Source organism: Oncorhynchus mykiss, chromosome 24 (assembly GCF_013265735.2).
Source record: "Oncorhynchus mykiss isolate Arlee chromosome 24, USDA_OmykA_1.1, whole genome shotgun sequence".
In the NCBI taxonomy this organism is placed as follows: domain Eukaryota; kingdom Metazoa; phylum Chordata; class Actinopteri; order Salmoniformes; family Salmonidae; genus Oncorhynchus; species Oncorhynchus mykiss.
The window spans coordinates 14,440,475-14,464,325 of record NC_048588.1 but is presented as its reverse complement, the minus strand read 5'-3'; the positions used below and the strand labels follow the sequence as shown (position 1 = coordinate 14,464,325).

The window sequence follows — 23,851 nt, the reverse complement described above, 5'->3', positions numbered from 1 at the left end:
CAAATGTGCAGAATATGCATCCCAAATAACATTCACTGTATATAGACTGTATTATTATTGACTGCATGTTTGTTTATTCCATGTGTAACTCAGTGTTGTCGTTTGTGTCGCACTGCTTTGCTTTATCTTGGCCAGGTCGCAGTTTTAAATAAGAACTTGTTCTCAACTAACCTACCTGGTTAAATAAAGGTGAAATAAATGTCAAAAAATAATTCCCTTTATAGTGCACAACTTTTGACCAGGGCCCATAAGGCTCTGGTAAAAAGTAGTGCACTATACAGGGAATAGGATGCCATTTGGGACACATCCACTGATAGTTATTTCCTTCAGGTACCTTTCTGTCAGATATTTAAAATACAGCTGTAGCTTCTTGCTGGGAGAATGATATTGTATTTTCAAAAGAGCTGCTGAATCATGGTCTGTGTGTGTAGGGAGCCCAGTACACCACTAGGGGGTACCAGTCAAATTATCCATACAGCAGGACAGTAGTCTAGTAGGTTATTAAATATTTTAGAGGGATCTGTTCTCCATCTGTATTTCAGTATTATAATGATGTTATGATGTTATGTGATAGATGTTGACCTCAACTGTCCCAGGAGACTGTAATTGAATCAGATTGGTGCCAGTTATGTCTTCTTATTGCAATAATATGGGCCGGTTTCCTGGACACAGTCCTGGACTATATAGCACTTTCAATTGTGATTTTCCATTGAGTTTGGTTTTTAGTCCAGGACTAGGCTTAATCTGTGTCCTTAATCTGTGTTGCAAATTTTATTGCAACACTGTAGGGGATATACAGTGCCTTCGGAAAGTATTCAGACCCCTTGACTTTTTCCACATTTTGTTATGTTAAGCCTTATTCTAAAATTAATTTACTAAAACAAATCCTCAGCAATCTACACAACACCCCATAATGACGAAGCGAAAACAGGTTTTTAGCATTTTTTGCAAATGTATAAAACATAAAAAACATAAATACCTTATTTACATAAGTATTCAGACCCTTTGCTATTAGGTGCATCATTGATCATCCTTGAGATGTTTCTACAACTTGATTGGAGTACCCTTGTGGTAAATTCAATTGATTGGACATGATTTGGAAAGGCTGTCTATATAAGCCTGTCTATATAAGGTCCCACAGTTGACAGTGCATGTCAGAGCAAAAACCAAGCAATGAGGTCAAAGGAATTGTCCGTAGAGGTTAGAGACAGGATTGTGTTGAGGCACAGATCTGGGGAAGGGTACCAAAAAATGTCTGTAGCATTGAAGGTCCCAAAGAACACAGTGGCCTCCATCATTCTTAAATGGAAGAAGTTTGGAACCACCAAGAATCTTCCTAGAGCTGGCCACATGGCCAAACTGATCACGGGCCTTGGTCAGGGAAGTGACCAAGAATCCGATGGTCACTCTGACAGAGCTCTAGAGTTCCTCTGTGGAGATGGGAGAGCCTTCCAGAAGGACAACCACCTCTGCAGCACTCCACCAATCAGGTCTTTATGGTAGAGTGGTCAGACGGAAGCCACTCCTCAGTAAAAAAGCACATGACAGCACGCTTGGAGTTTGCCAAAAGGCACCTAAAGACTAACGCCTCTCAGGCCATGAGAAACAAGATACTCTGGTCTGATGAAAGATTGAACTCTTTGGCCTGAATGCCAAGCGTCACGTCTGGAGGAAACCTGGCACCATCCCTACGGTGAAGCATGGTGGTGGCAGCATCATGTGGTGGGGATATTTTTTAGCATCAGGGACTGGGAGACTAGTCAGGATCGAGGGAAATATGAACGGAGCAAAGTACAGAGAGATCTTTGATGAAAATCTAATCCAGAGCGCTCAGGACCTCAGACAGGGGGGAAGGTTCACAACAAGACAACAACCCTAAGCACACAGCCAAGCCAACGCAGGAGTGGCTTCGGGACTAGTCTCCAGGCCAGAGCCTGGACTTGAACCCAATCAAACATATCTGGAGAAACCTGAAAATAGCTGTGCAGTTGCGCTCCCCATCCAACCTGACAGAGCTTGAGAGGATCTGCAGAGAAGAAACTGAGAAACTCCCCAAATACAGGTGTGACACTCTTGTAGCGTCAAACCCAAGAAGACTCAATGCTGAACTTGCTGCCAAAGGTGCTTCAACAAATTACTGAGTAAAGGGTGTGAATACTTTTGTAAATGTGATATTTCAGTTTTTATTTTTAATAAATTAGCAAATTTTGTTTTGACATTACTGGGTATTGTGTGTAGATTGATGAGGAAAAAATAGAATTTAATCAATTTTAGAATAAGGCTGTAACGTAACAAAATGTGGAAAAAGTAAAGGGGTCTGAATACTTTCTGAATGCACTGCACAGTATGTGATCAACCTTCACAATATTGTCTTTGTCTTGTTTTAGCAACATGTCTGTCGAGGTGTATTTAATGTTGTTTAAATCCTGTCAGTCCATCTCAGCTGTGGAGTACTCAGCTGTGGAGTACTGAAACACCTCTCGAGTTTAACTGACTTTAGAGTCCTGTGGCTGCATTGTTGCTTTGTTGTTGCTGCGTTGTTTGAAAGGTTGACACATGAATCCAACATTCTATTCCATATTTGTATCCTGGTGATATGCCATGATGCCATGTATCTGGCAGCCCATCCATTGGACCTACTACTAGCCTTGGCCTGCTGTCTGTTTAGAAGCACTCTAAACAATCAGGGACTGTTTATGGGCTGGGCTGGGCTGCTGACTGTCTGACCTGTGTGTGCAAGCGTCGATCAGACTTGGCTGGCTGGTGTTCTATTGCTTCTAACTGTCATAATGAGTCATCATTTTAACACATCTATTACATTTCTATGAGACCATTAAGTAACAGCACCTCTTTGGAAATGGTCTTGTCCTATTACCAGGTTGTCCTATGCCTGTAGGTTGTGTTTTCACTGAGGAGTAATTCTGACATCTATTACAGAAACAATAGTTACATGTCCTATAATCCAGCTCCATGATAAGACCTGGCTGACATTGAGGGATCGAGTCTCTCTTCAGCTGGCACCTGCTCTAGAACATGTGCTTGGCGTGAATAAGAGACTCCCAGCCAAGACTGTCCTCAAAGTGAAAGCACCTGGCACAGTCATATTGGACCTGGGATTTCTCTCTTTGAAATGTCTTCAGTTCTTACAATCAAACAGGACATTCCTACTGCAGCCCAGCATTATACCCAGTCTAACAGGTTGTTTTTTTGGATCATGGGGTGGAATTCATCAGTCATTCTGAAGCTACCGCTGGTCAGGAGCCAGACCAAAGCCAGAGTCATGCAGGGCTACTATCGTTTCTCTCTGAGTAACTCCCCACTTCATACCAGACCAGAGCCTAAACATTTACCCAGTTGCTTCTGATCAGTCCTGAATCCAACTACCTAGTAATACTATCTCCAACCCTGGTTCCAGCCACCTAGTAATGCTATCTCCAACCCTGGTTCCAACCACCTAGTAATACTATCTCCAACCCTGGTTCCAGCCACCTAGTAATACTATCTCCAACCCTGGCTCCAACCACCTAGTAATGCTATCTCCAGCCCTGGTCCCATCCACCTAGTAATACTATCTCCAACCCTGGTTCCAGTCACCTAGTAATACTATCTCCAATCCTGGGTCCAACCACCTAGTAATACTATCTCCAACCCTGGCTCCAACCACCTAGTAATGCTATCTCCAACCCTGGTTCCATCCACCTAGTAATACTATCTCCAACCCTGGTTCCAGCCACCTAGTAATGCTATCTCCAACCCTGGCTCCAACCACCTAGTAATGCTATCTCCAGCCCTGGTCCCATCCACCTAGTAATACTATCTCCAACCCTGGTTCCAGTCACCTAGTAATACTATCTCCAATCCTGGTTCCAACCACCTAGTAATGCTATCTCCAACCCTGGTTCCAACCACCTAGTAATACTATCTCCAACCCTGGGTCCAACCACCTAGTAATACTATCTCCAACCCTGGGTCCAGCCACCTAGTAATACTATCTCCAACCCTGGTTCCAGCCACCTAGTAATACTATCTCCAACCCTGGTTCCAGCCACCTAGTAATACTATCTCCAACCCTGGTTCCAACCACCTAGTAATACTATCTCCAACCCTGGTTCCAGCCACCTAGTAATACTATCTCCAACCCTGGTTCCAGCCACCTAGTAATACTATCTCCAACCCTGGTTCCAGCCACCTAGTAATACTATCTCCAACCCTGGGTCCAACCACCTAGTAATACTATCTCCAACCCTGGGTCCAACCATCTAGTAATACTATCTCCAACCCTGGGTCCAACCATCTAGTAATACTATCTCCAACCCTGGGTCCAACCATCTAGTAATACTATCTCCAACCCTGGTTCCAGCCACCTAGTAATACTATCTCCAACCCTGGTTCCAGCCACCTAGTAATACTATCTCCAACCCTGGTTCCAACCACCTAGTAATACTATCGCCAACCCTGGTTCCATCCTGTTGGGATAAATAATAAAAATGCATTATAGCAGATAGCAACACATAGCACCTAGCAACACATAGCACCTAGCAACACATAGCACCTACCAACACATAGCACCTAGCACCACAGAGCACCTAGCACCACAGAGCACCTAGCACCACAGAGCACCTAGCACCACAGAGCACCTAGCACCACAGAGCACCTAGCACCACAGAGCACCTAGCACCACATAGCACTTAGCACCACATAGCACCTAGCACCACAGAGCACCTAGCACCACAGAGCACCTAGCAACACATAGCACTTAGCACCACAGAGTACCTAGCACCACAGAGCACCTAGCACCACAGAGTACCTAGCATCACAGAGCACCTAGCACCACATACTGTAGCACCTAGCACCACAGAGCACCTAGCACCACAGAGCACCTAGCACCACATAGTACCTAGCACCACAGAGCACGTAGAACCACAGAGCACCTAACACCACATAGTACCTAGCACCACATACTGTAGCACCTAGCACCAAAGAGCACATAGCATCACAAAGCTCAGACTACAGGAATGATCAGAGCAGTGCAGCCACCCAACACACCAGAGACAGGGACCTCCATCCCCTCACTTCCATGAACTAACACCCTTAGTTTGTGTGTGTGTGTGTGATTAACAGTAGAGTCAACACATGAAATCATTTGCACAATGTCACAGCACCACCCAATACCTGAACAAACAGTTTATCCACAGGACCACAGTATAACAGCTCCTGGTGTGTGTGTGTGGGAGAGGGGGGGGGGGGGGGATAGCTAGTCAAAGCCAGAGGTAGTGCATGAAAGCATATAGAGGGTTGTGGGGCTCTGAAGTGAAGGGAGCTGTGGGTGAATGGTGGTCTTTGTTGCACAGGGAGGGTCCTGCCAGCCAGAAGGACAGGGTCTGTTTGACTGTTTGCCTGCATCCCAAATGGCACCACCCTATTCCCTATATAGTGCACTACTTTTGACCAGAGCACTATAGGGAATAGGGTGTTATTTGGGCAGGGTTGGGGAGTAACGGATTACATGTAATCTGTTACATGTAAGGGATTACAAAACCGGTAACTGTAATCCGTTACACTCCCAGCATAAGTATTGTAATCAGATTACAGATAACCTTTGAATAACTAGATGACTACTTCGAGGATTAATTTAAATTCAGAAAAACACTTTGACACTGTTTTCTCAATAACATTGAAATCAGCATTGAAAAAAGGCAGAAGTTTAAGTTTGTTCCACCTGAGCGAGTCTGACAACAAGTCAGATACCACTATGATGACACACCAAATGTGTTTGATGGATCGCTGGAAAAGAGCAAGAATAAGCTTTTGTAGGCTACAGTCCAAGCTATGTCTTCCAATAGTGCGACTGCAGTCGGCATCCAAAGATTATCCAACTTGAATAAACGCTTGGAGGTAAGGATGACAGCAGTGGTGTAGTCTACGGTGATACGGATATCACTTATTATTGAAATCTACGTAGCACATTGATGTGAATCACATTGCTGCTCTCTCATTTAGCTATTTGCGCCCAATATTGTTTGAATTCAAGAAGTTTAAGTTGCCTATCAATCATTGTTTTTCAAACCAGTGGACAGCCAGTGAAAAATGCGCTCTTGCAACAGCTGCATATTGCGGATCCCAGCCTATGGAATAAAAATTGGCCGTTTATTGCTCAATCTAATTCATGCCGATAAAAACAATTAAATTCATAGGCCTTTTAAAATGATAAACTTGGATTAGCTAACACAACGTGCCATTGGAACACAGGAGTGATGGTTGCTGATAATGGGCCTCTGTACGCCTATGTAGATATTCTATAAAACATCTGCCATTTCCAGCTACAATAGTCATTTACAACATTAACAATGTCTACACTGTATTTCTGATCAATTTGATGTTATTTTAATGGACCATTTTTTTTTGCTTTACTTTAAATAACACGGACATTTCTAAGTGACCCCAAACTTTTGAACGGCAGTGTACATTTTTGTCTTCTTCTGTAACGGTTGTCGTATGAAGGAGAAGAGGACCAAGGTGCAGCGTGGTATGTGTCCATATCTTTAATAAAGAACTTGAACACTGAACAAAAACAATAAACCAACAACGGAAAACAGTTCTGGCCGGTGCAGACACACAACAGAAAACAGTTCTGGCCGGTGCAGACACACAACAGAAAACAGTTCTGGCCGGTGCAGACACACAACAGAAAACAGTTCTGGCCGGTGCAGACACACAACAGAAAACAGTTCTGGCTGGTGCAGACACACAACAGAAAACAGTTCTGGCTGGTGCAGACACACAACAGAAAACAGTTCTGGCTGGTGCAGACACACAACAGAAAACAGTTCTGGCTGGTGCAGACACACAACAGAAAACAGTTCTGGCTGGTGCAGACACACAACAGAAAACAGTTCTGGCTGGTGCAGACACACAACAGAAAACAGTTCTGGCTGGTGCAGACACACAACAGAAAACAGTTCTGGCTGGTGCAGACACACAACAGAAAACAGTTCTGGCTGGTGCAGACACACAACAGAAAACAGAAAATAATCACCCACCCAACACAATAGAAAACAGGCTCCCTAAATATGGTTCTCAATCAGGGACAACGATTGACAGCTGCCTTTGATTGAGAACCATACCAGGCCAAACACAGAAATAGCAAATCATAGAAAAACTAACATAGACAACCCACCCAACTCACGCCCCGACCATACTAAAACAAAGAGATAACAAAAGAACTAAGGTCAGAACGTGACATCTTCTAATGCCTCTTAAGGGGAAAATAATCTAAAAAGTAATTGAATGTAATCAAATTACATTACTGAGTTTGGGTAATCCAAAGTTACATTACTGATGACAATTTTGGACAGGTAACTAGTAACTGTAACGGATTACATTTAGAAAGTAACCTACCCAACCCTGTATTTGGGAGGCACCCTTTGACTCTTTAGCTTGGTGGTGTGGCCTCTAGCAGCGCCAGTCCCATGTGGAGCCCTGTGCTGCTGGACACAGGCAGGCTGTATGTTGAGAGGGGTGACAGCACCAGAATGGCCCGCTGAGACTGGGAGTGGGTGGGTCTGCTCTGTTTGCAAGGATGTGGACTCTGTTTTAAATGTGAATGATCACTTCTGTTGTTCCATCCTGTTCCAAACTCAACAATACTACTGGAAGGTTATCAAGTTTCAAGATCTACTTTTAGTATTATTTAGTTTAAACTTCACTATTGCCAACTGCTGTAACGCGGTTCGTCTGAGGAAGAAGGAGTAGACCAAAGCGCAGCACGCGTTCCTATTTCCTTTAATTAACTGAACACTAAATACAAAAGAACAAGAGAATAAATGAAAACCGAAACAGTCCCATATGGTGCAAACACTGAAACGGAAAACAACTACCCACAAACACCAGGTGGGAACAGGCTACCTAAATATGGTTCTCAATCAGAGACAACGATTGACAGCTGCCTCTGATTGGGAACCATACCAGGCCAAACACATAGAACTATAACACACAGAACAAACATAGAATGCCCACCCCAACTCACGCCCTGAACAAACTAAAATAGAGACATAAAAAAGGAACTAAGGTCAGGACGTGACAACTGTATCTTATCATCATATCTCAATCTCAAATTCTAGAGGCTGTAATGTTGTGGCAGTAGCATGGCTGTTTTAATGAACCGGAAAGCTTACTGGGGTCTGTATTAACCAATTGATATTCATTATAATCCCGGTGTTTAGGCTCAATGGTTTCTTCTTCACAAGGTGCCACAGGCTTCCTGTCCTGTTGAACACCACTGTGAATGGAGACGGGCTGAGAGTGGTGTTAGAGAATGGGTGTGGGCGGGGGCCTGGGGGTGGAGAGGGGGTTGTTGGGGAATGGTGAGTTTGGGGAGGAGAGATTAGCATTCTCCCTCTCGTTCATCTCTCTCCTTCTTTTTACTCTCTTCATTCTTTCAATTCAATTCAATTCAATTCAATTCAAGGGGCTTTATTGGCATGGGAAACATATGTTAACATTGCCAAAGCAAGTGAGGTAGATACTATTCAAAAGTGAAAACATTCCACTCACATAAGTTCCAAAAGAATAAAGACATTACAAATGTCATATTATGTATATATACAGTGTTGTAACGATGTACAAATGGTTAAAGTACAAAAGGGAAAATAAATAAGCATAAAATGGGTTGTATTTACAATGGTGTTTGTTCTTCACTGGTTGCCCTTTTCTTGTGGCAACAGGTCACAAATATTGCTGCTGTGTTGGCACATTGTGGTATTTCACCCAGTAGATATGGGAGTTTATCAAAATCGGGTTGTTTTCTAATTCTTTGTGGATCTGTGTAATCTGAGGGAAATATGTGTCTCTAATATGGTCACACATTGGTGCAGGAGGTTAGGAAGTGCAGCTCAGTTTCCACCTTGTTTTGTGGGCAGTGTGCACATAGCCTGTCTTCTCTTGAGAGCTAGGTCTGCCTACAGTGGCCTTTCTCAATAGCAAGGCTATGCTCACTGAGTCTGTACATAGTCAAAGCTTTTCTTAGGTTTGGGTCAGTCACAGTGGACAGGTATTCTGCCACTGTGTACTCTCTGTTAAGGCCCAAATAGCATTCTAGTTTGCTGTTTAATTGTTAATTCTTTCCAATGTATCTAGTCATTATCTTTTTGTTTTCTCATGATTTGATTGGGTCTAATTGTGTTGCTGTCCTGGGGCTCTGTGGGGTGTGTTTGTGTTTGTGAACAGAGCCCCAGGACCAGCTTGCTTAGGGAACTCTTCTCCATGTTCATCTCTCTGTAGGTGATGGCTTTGTTATGGAAGGTTTGGGAATCGCTTCCTTTTAGGTGGTTGTAGAATTGAACGGCTCTTTTCTGGATTTCGATAATTAGTGGGTATCGGCCTCTCTCTCTCTCTCTTTCGCAGTCTCTCTCTCTTTCTCCCGTGTATCGGCCTATTTCTGCTCTGCATGCATTATTTGGTGTTATTTCTCCTCTTTCTTTTTGTCAGCGTGGTAGAGAGACTCCCATCTCCTGAGTAAACTTGTAGGTCGTCATTGTAAATAAGAATGAGTTTTTAACTGACTTGCCTAGTTAAATAAAGGTTAAATGTAAAAAACAAATTTACTTGCCACTTGTGTGCAAGTCCACACTCCACAGCGGAGGATTGTTTTGGGCAGGGCGGGTCCTAACAACACTGTTTTTCTAAGCCCTCCCATGTCCTCCTCCCTGTCTCGTCCTCCTCCCTCAGTCAGTTCACAGGCTTTCTTCTGGTATTTATATTTCCCTCCAGACCCGCGTTCAGGAGTTCAGTCGGTTCCTCTCCCTCTCTCACACAGACAGACACTGGATAGAGCTCAGCAAGGTGGGCAGTACTCTAAGTACTGATCTGCCACTGGCTGCTGTCTGATCACCTGACCTGGAGAGGTGTAGCTGGCACTCCTCCTCCCTCCCCTCTAGCCTCTCAGCTCTCCTTCCGAGCCCCAGACTTTCAGATCAGAGGCCAGTGTAGTGTGTGTGTGTGTGTGCAAGTCTAGCAGTGCCAATGCTGCAGTAGCAGTCATGTACAGGGATCTGTCTGACAGTCACTCTGAGTCCCAGGGACCAGGCAGTGAGTCTCTGGGCAGCAGTATGAGTCAGGACAGCCAGGATTGTCTGGGCAGTATGACCCAAGAGAGCCAGGATATCTACCTAAGGATGGACCACCACCGCCGTCGCTCCGGATACCGCCTGGGACGCATCATTGCCCGGCAACAGCTGCTCTGGAGGATAGCTGGAGGTAGGAGGAGGAATGGGAGCTCTAGTCCAGGGTGTTGTATGCGGCTTGCTGACACAGCCTTAAGCGGCAGCAAGCCTCACCTGATGCCCTGGACTAGAGCTAGTTGAGTGGATACTGTAGTAGGAGTGGTGGTGGAAACTCACTCTAAATGTATAAGGACATGGCAAGGTGCTGGACTCAGTCATGGAGTAACTCTGGTGTTGCTTAACTTAATAACACTTTTAGCAAGCTGTGTAAAGGGTGACTAATATTGTTGATCTAGACTAGCACACCACAGTGTTCCTACATTCCAGAGGGTTGATTTTGTGGACTATTCCCTAAGTATGTAACATACCTGGGCTGTGTCATTCGCTGAATTGTTGTTTTGATCCTAAATACGATATGCAAGTCAAGACAGCTCAGAACACCACAGTAGGCGTGTGTTGGGAGCATGACAAGCTATCAGCCCCACCTGAACCTTGATACAGTAGATGACCTACAGTGCCTTAAGTATTCACACTCCTTGACTTTGTCCACATTTTGTTGTGTTACAGCCTGAATGTATTAAATGTAGATTTTGTGTTACTGGCGAATACTCCATAATGTCAAATTGGAATTAGAAATTTTTACAAAATAATTAAAAATGAAAAGCTGAAATGTCTTGAGTCAATAAGTATTCAACCCCTTTGTTTAAAGCAAACCTAAATAAGTTTAGGAGTAAACATGTGCTTAACAAGTCACATAATAAGTTGCAATAATAGTGTCATGATTTTTGAATGACTCATCTCTGTACCCCACATATACAATTATCTGTAAGGTCCCTCAGTCGAGCAATGAATTTCAAACACAGATTCAACCACAAAGACCAGGGAGCGTTTCCAATGCCTTGCAAAAAAGCAGACATTGAATATTATCTCTTTGAGCATGGTGAAGTTATTAATTACACTTTGGATGATGTATCAATACACCTAGTCACTACAAGAGAGGAAGGAAACCACTAGGATTTCACCATGAAACCAATGGTGACTTTAAAACAATGACAAAGTTTAATGGCCGTGATAAGAGAAAACTGAGGATGGATCAACAACATTGTAGCTACTCCACAATACTAACTTAATTGACAGAGTGAAAAAAAGTAAGCCTGTATAGATTACAAAAATACCAAAACATGCATCCTGTTTGCAATAAGGCACTGAAGTAAAACTGCAAAAAATGTGGCAAGGAAATTAACTTTATGTCCTGAACAGAAAGCGTTATGTTTGGGGCAAATCCAACACATCACTGAGTACCACTCTTCAAATTTTGAAGCATGTTGGTGGCGGCATTGTATTATGGGTATGCTTGTCATTGGCAAGGACTGGGGAGTTTATTACAAAAATAAGAAATTGAGTAGCGCTAAGCAAAGGCAAAATACTAGAGGTAAACCTGGTTCAGGCTTCTTTCCAACAGAGACTGAGAGATAAAGTTACCTTTCAGCAGGAGCACGTCCACATTTACACAGGAGTTGCTTACCAAGACGACATTGAATGTTCCTGAGTGGCCTGGTTACAGGTTTGACTTAAATCGGCCAAGGCAGCAGCTACTCTTCTTGTGGTCCAAACACATTAAGGCACTTACATTACATGTAAAACGAAATATAAAATAGTACATCATATAACATTATTACACAACTACATATCTACAATACAAAATGTATAATACCACCATACAATAATATTACAATGTACGTGTGTGTAGAGTGTGTGTGCTAGTGCTTGTGTGCAAATGCCTGTGTCTGTACCTTTGTGTGTGTCTCTTCTGGGTCCCCTCTTGCTTGATTATGTATGTGATATCAACAGAGGTATATTTTCTGGGTGATTTAAGTATTGCCTGGCTTTCATCAAGCTGCCTACTCAGGAAAAAACTTTAAACTAACCAGTGCTTGCAACCTGGTTCAGGTTATCAATCAACCTACCAGAATAGTTACAAACAGCACATGAATGAAATCATGAACATGTATTGATCACACCTTTATTAATGCTGCATACATTTGCTTTAAATCAGTATCCAAATCCATAGGATGAAGTGATCCCAATAAAGTTACCATATTTAGGAAAACTAAAGTTCCAAAGTCTGGGCCTAATATAGTGTATAAGAGGTCAAACAATACGTTTTGTAGTGATTCTTATGTTGATGTTGTTAAGCATATTTGCTGGTCTGTGGTGCATGATAAGCAGCAACCAGACGCTGTACTTGACACATTTATGAAATTGCTTATTCCAGTTACTAATAAGCATGTACCCCTTAAGAAAATGACTGTAAAAACTGTTAAATCCCCTTGGATTGGTGAGGAATTGGACAGTTTTATCCTTGAGTGGGATGAGGCAAAAGGTATGGCAAATAAGTCTGGCAGCATAACCGATTGGCAAACGTAATGCAAATTGAGAAATCATGTGACTAAACAAAAGAAAAATACACTATACTATAAAACAAATAAATTATTTAAAGAATGATAGTAAAATGCTGTGTGTCACCTTGGTATAAAGGGTCGGGAGACAGGCGCAGGAATGTGTATGTCATGCCCTGACCTTAGAGATCCTTATTATTCTCTATGTTTGGTTAGGTCAGGGTGTGACTCGGGTAAGGAAAGTCTATTTTGGGTTTTGTGGGATCTTGTTTTCTGTTTAGTGTCTGTACCTGACAGAACTGTGCGCTTTCGTTTTCACTTTGGTTATTTTGTTTGAGTGTTTATTTGAAAATAAAAATCATGAACACTTTCCACGCTGCACTTTGGTCCACTCCTTTCGATGAGAGCCTTAACAGAAGATCCCACCACCAACGGACCAAGCAGCGTGCCCCGGAGTGGAGGACATCATGGGCATGGGAGGAGGTAATGGCAGGGCATGAGAGCCTGCCTTGGAAACAGGCAGAAGCAGCGAGGGAGGAACGGCGACGAGACCAGGAGTCACGGCAACGATGGAAGCCCGAGAGGCAGCTCCAACATTTTTTTTGGGGGTGGGGACATGGGGAGATTGGCGGAGTCAGGGTTTAGACCTGAGCCAACTCCCCGTGCTTACCGTGGGGAGCGTGTGACTGGTCAGGCACCGTGCTATGCGGAGATGCGCACAGTGTCTCCAGTGCGCATTCACAGCCCGGTGCGCTCTATTTCAGCTGCCCGCAGTTGCCGTGCTAGAGTGGGCATTCAGCCAGGATGGATTGTGTCGGCTCAGCGCTCCTGGTCTCCAGTGCGTCTCTTCGACCCAGGATATCCTGCGCCAGCTCTACAAACGGTATCCCCAGTTCGGCAGCACAACCCAGTGCGGCCTTTTCCAGCTCCCCGCACTTGCCGTGCTACAGCCAGGATGCTTTGTGCCAGCTCTACACTCCAGACCTCCAGTGCGCCTCCATGGCCCAGTATATCCTGCGCCGGCTCTACGAACTATGCCTCCAGTGCGCCTTCATAGCCCAGTGCGTAATGTGCCAGCTCTCCACACTCACCGAGCTAAAGTGGGTATCCAGCCAGGACGCGTTGTGGCAGCTCCACGTACCAGGCTTCCAGTACGTCTCCTCAGTCCGATGAGACCTGTTCCGGCTCCACGTACGAAGCCTCCAGTGATGATCCATGGCCCGAAGCCTCCAGTGATGATCCATGGCACAAAACCTCCAGTGATGATCCTTGGCACGAACCCTGCAGTGATGATCCATGGCACGAAGCTTCCAGTGATGATCCATGGCACGAAGCCTCCAGTGATGATCCATGGCACGAAGCCTCCAGTGATGATCAAGGGCACGAAGCCTCCAGTGATGATCCATGGCACAAAGCCTGCAGTGATGAGCCATGGCCCGGAGCCTGCAATGATGATCCATGGCACAAAGCCTCCAGCGATGATCCATGGCACAAAGCCTGCAGTGATGAGCCATGGCCCGGAGCCTGCAATGATGATCCATGGCACAAAGCCTCCAGCGATGATCCATGGCACGAAGCCTCCAGCGTCGATCCGCCCGGATCCTCCAGCGACGGTCCCCGGTCCGGAGCCTCCAGCGACGGTCCCCGGTCCGGAGCCTCCAGCGACGGTCCCCGGTCCGGAGCCTCCAGCGACGGTCCCCGGTCCGGAGCCTGCAGCGACGGTCCCTGGTCCGAAGCCTGTAGCGATGGTCCCCGGTCCGGAGCCTCCAGCGACGGTCCCCGGTCCGGAGCCTCCAGCGACGGTCCCCGGTCCTGAGCCCGCAGCGACAGTCCACAGGCCGGAGCCTGTAGCGAAGAGCTACGGTCCGGAGGCCCCGGAAATGATCCCTGCACCAGAGGCGCCACCGAAGTGGGGGGAGCCTTAAGCAGAGCGGGGCCTGCGTCCCGCACTGGAGCCTCCACCGAGAGCAGATGCCCACCCGGACCCTCCCCTATAGGTTCAGGTTTGCGGCCAGAGTCCGTACTGTCACGCCCTGACCTTAGAGATCCTTATTATTCTCTATGTTTGGTTAGGTCAGGGTGTGACTCGGGTAAGGAAAGTCTATGTTTTCTATTTCTTTGTTTTTTGCTTTGTGTGGTTCCTAATCAGAGGCAGCTGTCTATCGTTGTCTCTGATTGGGGATCATATATAAGTTGTAATTTTCCTTTTGGGTTTTGTGGGATCTTGTTTTCTGTTTAGTGTCTGTACCTGACAGAACTGTGTGCTTTCGTTTTCACTTTGGTTATTTTGTTTGAGTGTTTATTTGAAAATAAAATCATGAACACTTTCCACGCTGCACTTTGGTCCACTCCTTTCGACGAGAGCCTTAACAGTGTAATAGTTTTTAAAATGTCTTTACCCAAATTACAGCGTGCCATGTACAGGCACGGGGATGAAGACCAAACAAATGTATATACAAAGGATATATAAAGGATGTATACAAAACACAGGGTTGAGACCCAAACAAAAGAGCGAGGAGTACCTCGAATAAATACACAAGTGCACACAATGATTATCACAAGAGACGAGACCCGTAATCATCTGCGCAATACAAATGGCACAAAAGCCAAAACACAGCACAGGTACTCACACGACCAACGGACATTGGAACAATAATCGACAGCTCAATGGTGAACCAAAGGGCACACTTATACAATTACCAATCATTGGGAAATGGGCACCAGGTGTGCGTAATAAACAGTTCCGGAGGGATCTCTGAAGTTGCGGTGGCGCCGGACGGACCAGTCGCAGCGTCGTCAGACGGGCCATTCCCACTGTCTCCCTTAATTGTTGATTATTCTGTCACGCTGGTATAAAGGATTTAGAGACAGGCGCAGGAATACATCATCTAGGTTTTTAATACACCCAAAACAAACATGTATACAAAACACTGGGATGTAAACAAACAAAAGAGCGAGGGTAAACCTCGTAGAACGACACGGGACAAGACCCGTAATACACAATGCACAAACATGCAGCACAGGCTGCATGTTTGTGCATAGGCACTCACAACAACAACGGACATGGGAACAATAATCGACAGCCCAATGGGGAAACAAATGGCGCATTTATACAAACACAATCTGTGAGGAATTGTAACCAGGTGTGCGTAATGACACAGTTTAGTACACCCTAGAAGGCCGGTGACGTCGACCTCCAGAACTGGTGGACAGAATGAGCAGCAATACTGGAGGGATCCGTGACACTGTGGAGCAACTTAAATGTAGTTTTGGGTAAAAAGGCAAACTCAACTCCATCATTTATTGAATCAGATGGCTCATAAATTTTTTCATTGGCAAGATTTACTGGCTCAATTAGCCGACCAATCAGCCTGTTACCAACCCATAGTAAACTTTTGGAAAAAATGGAGTTTGACCAGATACAATGCTATTTACTGTAAACAAATTGACAACAGACTTCCAGCATGCTTATAGTGAAGGACATTCAACAAGCACAGCACTGAGAGAAATTGATGATAAAAAGTTTGTGGGGGCTGTTTTGTTAGACTTCCGTGCGGCTTTTGACATTATGAATCATAGTCTGCTGCTGGAAAAACGTATGTGCTATGGCTTTACACCGCCTGCTATAATGTGGATAAAGAGATACTTGTCTAACAGAACACAGAGTGCGTTCTTTAATGGAAGCCTCTCAAACATAATCCAGGTAGAATCAGGAATTCCCCAGGGTAACTGTTTAGGCCCCTTGCTTTTTTCAATCTTTACTAACTACATGCCACTGGCTTTGGGTAAGGCCGCTGTGTCTATGCATGCGGATGACTCTATACACATCAGCTACTACAGCGACTGAAATGACTGCAACACTTAACAAAGAGCTGCAGTTAGTTTTGGAATGGGTAGCAAGGAATAAGTTAGTCCTAAATATTTCCCAAACTAAATGCATTGTATTTGGGACAAATCATTCACTAAACCCTAAACCTAGACTACATCTCGTAATGAATAAAGTGGAAATTGAGCAAGTTGAGGTGGCTAAACTGCTTGGAGTAAACCTGGATTGTGAACTGTCATGATCAAAACATATTGATACAGCAGTAGCTAAGATGGGGAGAAGTCTGTGTGTAATAAAGCACTGCTCTGCCTTCTTAACAACACTATCAAAATGCCAGGTCCTACATGCCATGGTTTTGTCCCACCTACACTACAGTTCAGTAGTGTGGTCACGTGCCACAAAGAGAGACTTGGAAAAATTGCAGTTGGCTCAGAACAGGGCAGCACGGCTGACCCTGAAAAGTACACGGAGAGATAGCATTAATTACATGCATGTCAATCTCTTAAGGCTCAAAGTGGAAGAGAGATTGACTTCATCATTACTTGTTTTTGGGAGAAGTGTTGACAAACTGAATGTACCGAGCTGTCTGTTTAAAATACTAGCACCCAGCTCGGACACCCATGCATACCCCACAAGACATGCCACCAGAGGTCTCTTCAAAATCCCCAAGGCCAGAACAGACTATGGGAGGCGCACAGTACTACATAGAGCCATGACTACATGGAACTCAATTCCACATCAGGTAACTGATGCAAGCAGTAGAATCAGATTTAAAAAGAAGATAAAAATACACCTTATGGAACAGTGTGGACTGTGAAGCAACACAAACATAGGCACAGACACATGCACACACACACACACACACACATGATAACATACGCACTATACACACACATAGAGATGGAATTTGCATTGTAGATATGTGGTAGTGGATTATGGGCCTGAGGGCACACACTTAGTGTGTTGTGAATTCTGTAATGTGTTGTAATATTTTTAAAATTTGGCAGCGGCTAATGGAGATCATAATAAATACAAATACAAACTGTGTTGGTTTTTCATATAACCTGGGGCATAATCATTTAAGATGTCAAACATATGATTAAGTTTAAGTTGGTCCACTCTGCCATCCAAAGGCAGGTAGCCTAGTGTTTAGAGCATTGGGCAGTATCCGAAAGGTTGGTGGATTGAATCCCCGAGCTGACAAGGTAAACATCTGTTGTTCTGCCCCTAAACAAGGCAGTTACCCCACTGTTCCTAGGCTGTCATTCTAAATAAGAATTTGTTCTTAACTCACTTGCCTAGTTTTTTTTAAAGGCAACGAGCCCACCTTCTGGAACACCATTACCCCTATATGGGTCTCAGCTTTTTTGATAGCCCACTAGACCAAGGTGTGCAAAGTTCTTAGAAATTTACCCAGAAAGACTCACAGCCAAAGGTGATTCGAACATGTATTGACTCAGGGGTGTGAATACTTATGTAAATTAGATATGTCTGTATTTCATTTTCAATACATTTTTCACTTTGTCAATATGGTCCTTTTGAATTCAGGCTGTAACACAACAAAATGTGGAATACGTCAAGTGTTATGGATACTTCTGAAGGCACTGTAGCAATACAATAGAGGAACTAACCAAACAATTAAGCAATATGACATCTGTGAGTATAAGATAATGTCCATGGCAACAGCCAGTACAGTAAACAGTATGAATGAGTTTATGATCAAACAATGACTGACTTGACCTTTAGCCTTGGTTACTCTGTTGCCATTATCTGCTCACAGGATTCATCTAGACTGTGTGGTTCTGTGGAGGTATAGTTCAGCTCTGTTTCATGTGGAGGTATTGTGATGATCTGGGTAGAGGAGGAAGAGGCCTGTAGAATCATGTGCCTGGGTCTAATTACTCAGATCAAAGATGTCTAATGATCTCTGTAATTGCAAACAAAGGTTTCTGTACCAAATATTAAGTTCTGCTTTTGTCATGAAATAAAATGCTAATTAATTACTTAAAAATCATACAATGTGATTTACAGACATCTACAGACCTCTACATGCTTTGTAAGTAGGAAAACCTGCAAAATCGGCAGTGTATCAAATACTTGTTCTCCCCACTGTAACAGTTTTTTCCTGATATAAACACCTATTGTAGCTAAACACAACATATAGGAGAAGGCATTTACTTTGTGGAATCGAGATTGATGGAATAGAGATTGCCAAACCTAGAGACTCAATATTTACTTTGTCCTTTGTAAACACATTATTCGCTGATAATTTACAGTGGGGTCCGAATTATTGGATCCCTTGATAAAGAGAAGCAATAAGCTATATTGAATACAAAAAAACATGTATATTATTTTATACTAATACAATTGCTCAGAGAAAGAGACACCACTATATTTGACCATAGGTATCAGGTACTTTTCTGCATATCGTTCTGTTTTTCAACGCCAAACTCACCACTGGTGTGCGTGGCCAAAAAGCTCTATTTTCATGTCATCTGACCATAGCTCCGGTTCCAATCGAAGTGCCAATGGCGTTTATGAAACTCCAGGCAGTGTGGGTGACTGGTAGCCTAGAGGTTAGAGTGTTGGGTCGAATAGCCAAGTCGATAGAGTGAAAAACCTATCGATGTGCTCTTGAGCAAGGCGCCGTACTACTCTCCCTGTAGCTGCGTACTACTTTCACTGTAGCTAGTATGCGCCAATAAAACATTATTAGTATTAGTATTTTTCATTTCTTTCACATTATTTGTATACTTTTTTTGTAGTCTCTTATGCTCAACTTTATCAAGGGATCCAATCATTTCGGGCCCACTGTACATTATAACTGTCTGTGTAAAAACTATTGTTTGCTAAATCCGGAGAAATGACGGCCCCATGTAAAAATCTGTTGGCCACTAAATCCATCTCGAAGGACCATGTAAAATCTGTTGGCCACTAAATCCATCTCGAAGGACCATGTAAAAATCTGTTGGCCACTAAATCCATCTCGAAGGACCATGTAAAATATGTTGGCCACTAAATCCATCTCGAAGGACCATGTAAAATATGTTGGCCACTAAATCCATCTCGAAGGACCATGTAAAAATCTGTTGGCCACTAAATCCATCTCGAAGGACCATGTAAAAATCTGTTGGCCACTAAATCCATCTCGAAGGACCATGTAAAATCTGTTGGCCACTAAATCCATCTCGAAGGACCATGTAAAATCTGTTGGCCACTAAATCCATCTCGAAGGACCATGTAAAATCTGTTGGCAACTAAATCCATCTCGAAGGACCATGTAAAAATCTGTTGGCCACTAAATCCATCTCGAAGGACCATGTAAAAATCTGTTGGCCACTAAATCCATCTCGAAGGACCATGTAAAAATCTGTTGGCCACTAAATCCATCTCGAAGGACCATGTAAAATCTGTTGGCCACTAAATCCATCTCGAAGGACCATGTAAAAATCTGTTGGCCACTAAATCCATCTCGAAGGACCATGTAAAAACTATTGGTCGCTAAATCCGGAGAAATGATGGACCATGTAAAAAAGGTTGGCTGGTATGCCATCACCCATCTGAGCGGGCGGCTGTGAATGCCCTCTCCCACTATATACTTATAACTGATTGGTTTGGTTCCGCCCACTATAGTTCTGTCCGGTTAGAACATGATGTTGAGGCCCATACTGAACACTTGGTCACCACCACATGCACACACACGCAGACACAGCTGTTTCTATTTGAGGATGTTTATATGATTGTGGTAGTCCGAATGACTTTCAATCTAATTGTTGTGGTGATTTTCATGCACGCACAACATTCAAACATTCGTGTTATTGTCGACAATAAAAAGCAGTGTCCAGATGCCATTTCCAAGTGTTCTGAGCTTAGTCATGAACTAAAACGCTGTTTCAAATGAGATTCTTCATTGATCATGCTATTTATTCCAGGATGTTTGCAAAACTGGCCCATAAAGTGCGGGTACTATCAATGCACTCAACCTTTTGTCACACACAGCAGTATTAGAGTCTGTCCAGTGAACTGACCTCCTCCATCCCCTGTTGTGGCCTGTCTCTTCTGGCTGGAGCATTCCAGCTGGCCAGCTGCATTGACGTAGCAGGCTAGGAGAGGGAGGGACTGGGCTACCACACCTGGGTTCAAATACTATTTGAAATCATTTTAAATACTTTATCTGTGCTTGAGGTGGGAAACCCCCTCTATCTTGCACTCCAGACAGGCTAGAACAAACACTCAAAGTATTGGAAAGATTGCAAATATTATTTGAAACCATGTCTGGGGTTTACCCGGCCATAGTGACTGGTAATGTAGCAGACTGTGGGAGGGAGTGACTGGGAGCTACTGGGAGTTTGTATAGTTTCACCCTGAATTCCCAGGAAGCTTGTCCAGGGGCCTTATGTTTCCAATCTGATGGCATTGCAGTGAGACTCCAGCTACGAATGTGTGGGAGTGTGTGTGGGTCCCATTCAACTGCTTATAGCCAGTCAAAGAGAGTCCATACCAATGAGTTGCTACAGTGTACAACATTCCTAGAACCATTTTGTATTATATAAACATTTCGCAGAGTAGGCCTACAGAGCTGCGACTGTGGTCCAATATCTAGCAGGGTTTTCCTGGTCCACAGAGTGAAGGAATGAGCCAGTTTATCTGCAACAGGGTATGAAGATGAGGCCAGTCTCTCTGCAGCAGAATATGATGATGAGGCCAGCTTCTCTGCAGCAGGGTATGAGGATGAGGCCAGGTTCTCTGCAGCAGGGTATGATGAAGCCAGCTTCTCTGCAGCAGGGTATGAGGATGAGGCCAGCCTCTCTGCAGCAGGGTTTGTATGCATCCCAAATTGAACCCTATTCCTATATAGCTCCCTACTTTTGACCGGGCCCATGGGGATTGGGGGCCAGGGCCGGTCCCATTTGGGACTCAGCCTATGTGTATGAGGGAAGAGGCCTGTGTTCTATTCTAGAGGAATGTGTCTCTTTCCTGTCAATATTCCTGCAGTCCAACTCAATCTCTCTCTCTAGATCTATAGAGCAGACTGACTCCATCTCTCCCTGTATCTGCTGCTGCTGCTGCTATTAAGGGGAGTGGAAAAACCCAACACTTCACATCCGAATATAACTATATAGGTCCTCTGTGTCCAATTCCCCCATACTCACGAACACAGACCCTCACACACGTGGTTATCCTCCCCTTTGCCCCCTCTGGCCGTACACAATACCCCCTCTGTCCACAGTCAATGATCTTTTCATGCCGTCATGGAGAGAAATTCCTCGCAGAATTCCTGTCTTACGCCCAAAGTTATTTTCATCCGAACTTCAATTTGCTTTGGATGATGTTCTACTGGCAAACCCATTGTAAAATACTCAAATACAGAACCCAGAATATTGGTCAACTGCACAGTCAGAGTTATTGCAATAAATCATGCCTGGAGTAGTGGATATTGGTGCTTTGGCCCTGGAATGTTTATCAATACTAAATTCCTGTATAACTGGCTGTCTATTTCTATCTCTATATATCTCTACCTATATCTATAGCTGCACATGTATCTGTAGTGGGGATATACTGCATATCAGTGGAGGCTGCTGAGGGGAGGACGGCTCATAATAATGGCTGGAAAGGAATAAATGGAATGGCATCAAACACATGGCAACCATGAATTGAAACCATGATACCATTCCACCTTTTAAAATGTTTTTTATTTGACCTTTATATATACAGGTTTTTTTCTCATTGAGATAACATCTCTTTTCCAAGAGAGACCTGGTCCAATAGCAGCAGGGGGAACAACGTTTCAGACAAAACAACTTACATACACTAACACAACATTAAACAAAACTATAAACAACACATACAGTACAACAATTACATATTACATTAAAAACACAAACGTCTTGACTAAAAACAGTTGGCCTAAAAACAATTACATTCTTCTATGATATATACATCGATCAAGTGTTTAAACTCCACCAACGAAACTAGATCATCACATTTTAAAATGTTCAGGAGAGAATTCCAGGACCACGGTGCTAAGTAACTAAAACTATTTCTACCATGACCTGTTCTAATTTTTGGTACTGTTAGAAGCAAATCAGAATGGGACCGTAATTGATATTTATTTACTGACCTGGCTAAAAAAGAACAGAGATAAAATGGCATTTTACCCAATATGGCCTTATAAATCAGTGTATACCAGTGTTTAAGCCTACACAAGGTCAATGACGACCAGCCAACAGAGCTGTAGAGATCACAATGATGTGTTAGACATTTCTGATTTGTAATGAACCTGAAGACTGCATGATACACTGAATCAAGTGCTCTCAGGGTAGTGGCTGAGGCCTGCATATATATAACATCACTAAAATCTCAAACCGACAGTAATGTACATCGTACCAGCTCCTTCCTGGCCTCAAAAGAAAAACAAGCTTTATGCCGGTAATACAATCCTATTTTCAGCTTGAGCTTCCTTATCAAGTTCTCTACATGCACAGTGAAGCTCAGCTTATCATCAACCCACACACCCAAATATTTGTACACTTTAACTTGCTCTATAGTATGTCCAGCCAATGTAGCAATGACATGATTTGTAACATGCCTGGCATTTGAAAATATCATGCATTTTGTTTTACCCTGAATTTAGAATCAGCTTTAAATCATACAGATTCTGTTGTATGATGTTAAATGCTTTTTGGGCATTTTCAAAAGCTGAAGATAAACTACTACCACTTGAATAAAGAACAGTATCATCTGCATAAAAATGAACATCCGCTGTTTCAGTAAAATCCCCAATGTTGTTGATATACTAAATTGGGCCCAAAAAAACAGTGGGCCCAAAATAGAACCTTGCGGAACACCTGAGCACACCTCTATGGACTCAGATTTACAACCATCCGCCATTACACATTGTGTATGATTTGATAGGTAATTTATAAACCAATCTAGAGCATGACCAGTAATTCCACAACATTTGAACCTTTGCACTAACACAGCATGGTCCACGGTGTCAAAAGCCTTCGACAAATCAATAAAAACCGACACACAATGTAACTTCTTATCAAGAGCACAGTGGATGTCATTTAAAACCTTTAATGTTGCTGAAACAGTGCTGTGACCAGACTTAAAACCTGATTGCATTCCATCTAAGATGTTGTTTTCTTGGAAGTAGACCTTTAGCTGCCTACTAACTAAGGACTCCAGTACCTTTGACAGTACAGACAATTTTGATATGGGTCGATAGTTGTCAAGTAGCGAAGGATCTCCACCTTTCAGGAGAGGCAGTACAAAAGCAGATTTCCATAACTTGGGGATTTCCTTAACATCAAGCGTGTGGTTAAAAATACATGTTAAGGGGGAGCAATGATGTCTGCAGCTAGGTGTAGGAGGCGGGGGTCTAGTTCATCAGGGCCAGGGGA

At 43.6% G+C, this 23,851-nt stretch overlaps 1 protein-coding gene across 4 annotated transcripts in view; it reads left to right on the top strand.

The window, feature by feature from the left end:
• The window catches only part of LOC110503811 (stAR-related lipid transfer protein 13), a 114,867-nt gene that overhangs the window by 55,302 nt on the left and 35,714 nt on the right, over positions 1 to 23,851 (top strand). The window contains exon 1 of one of the 4 annotated variants that reach the window (XM_036961220.1): positions 9,948 to 10,254. The exons of the other annotated variants lie outside the window; for them this stretch is intronic. Coding sequence (XP_036817115.1) covers positions 10,038 to 10,254 — 217 coding nt within the window. The 5' untranslated portion in view covers positions 9,948 to 10,037. Of the gene's footprint in view, positions 1 to 9,947; positions 10,255 to 23,851 lie in introns of those variants that run through there. 4 annotated transcript variants of the gene reach the window in all.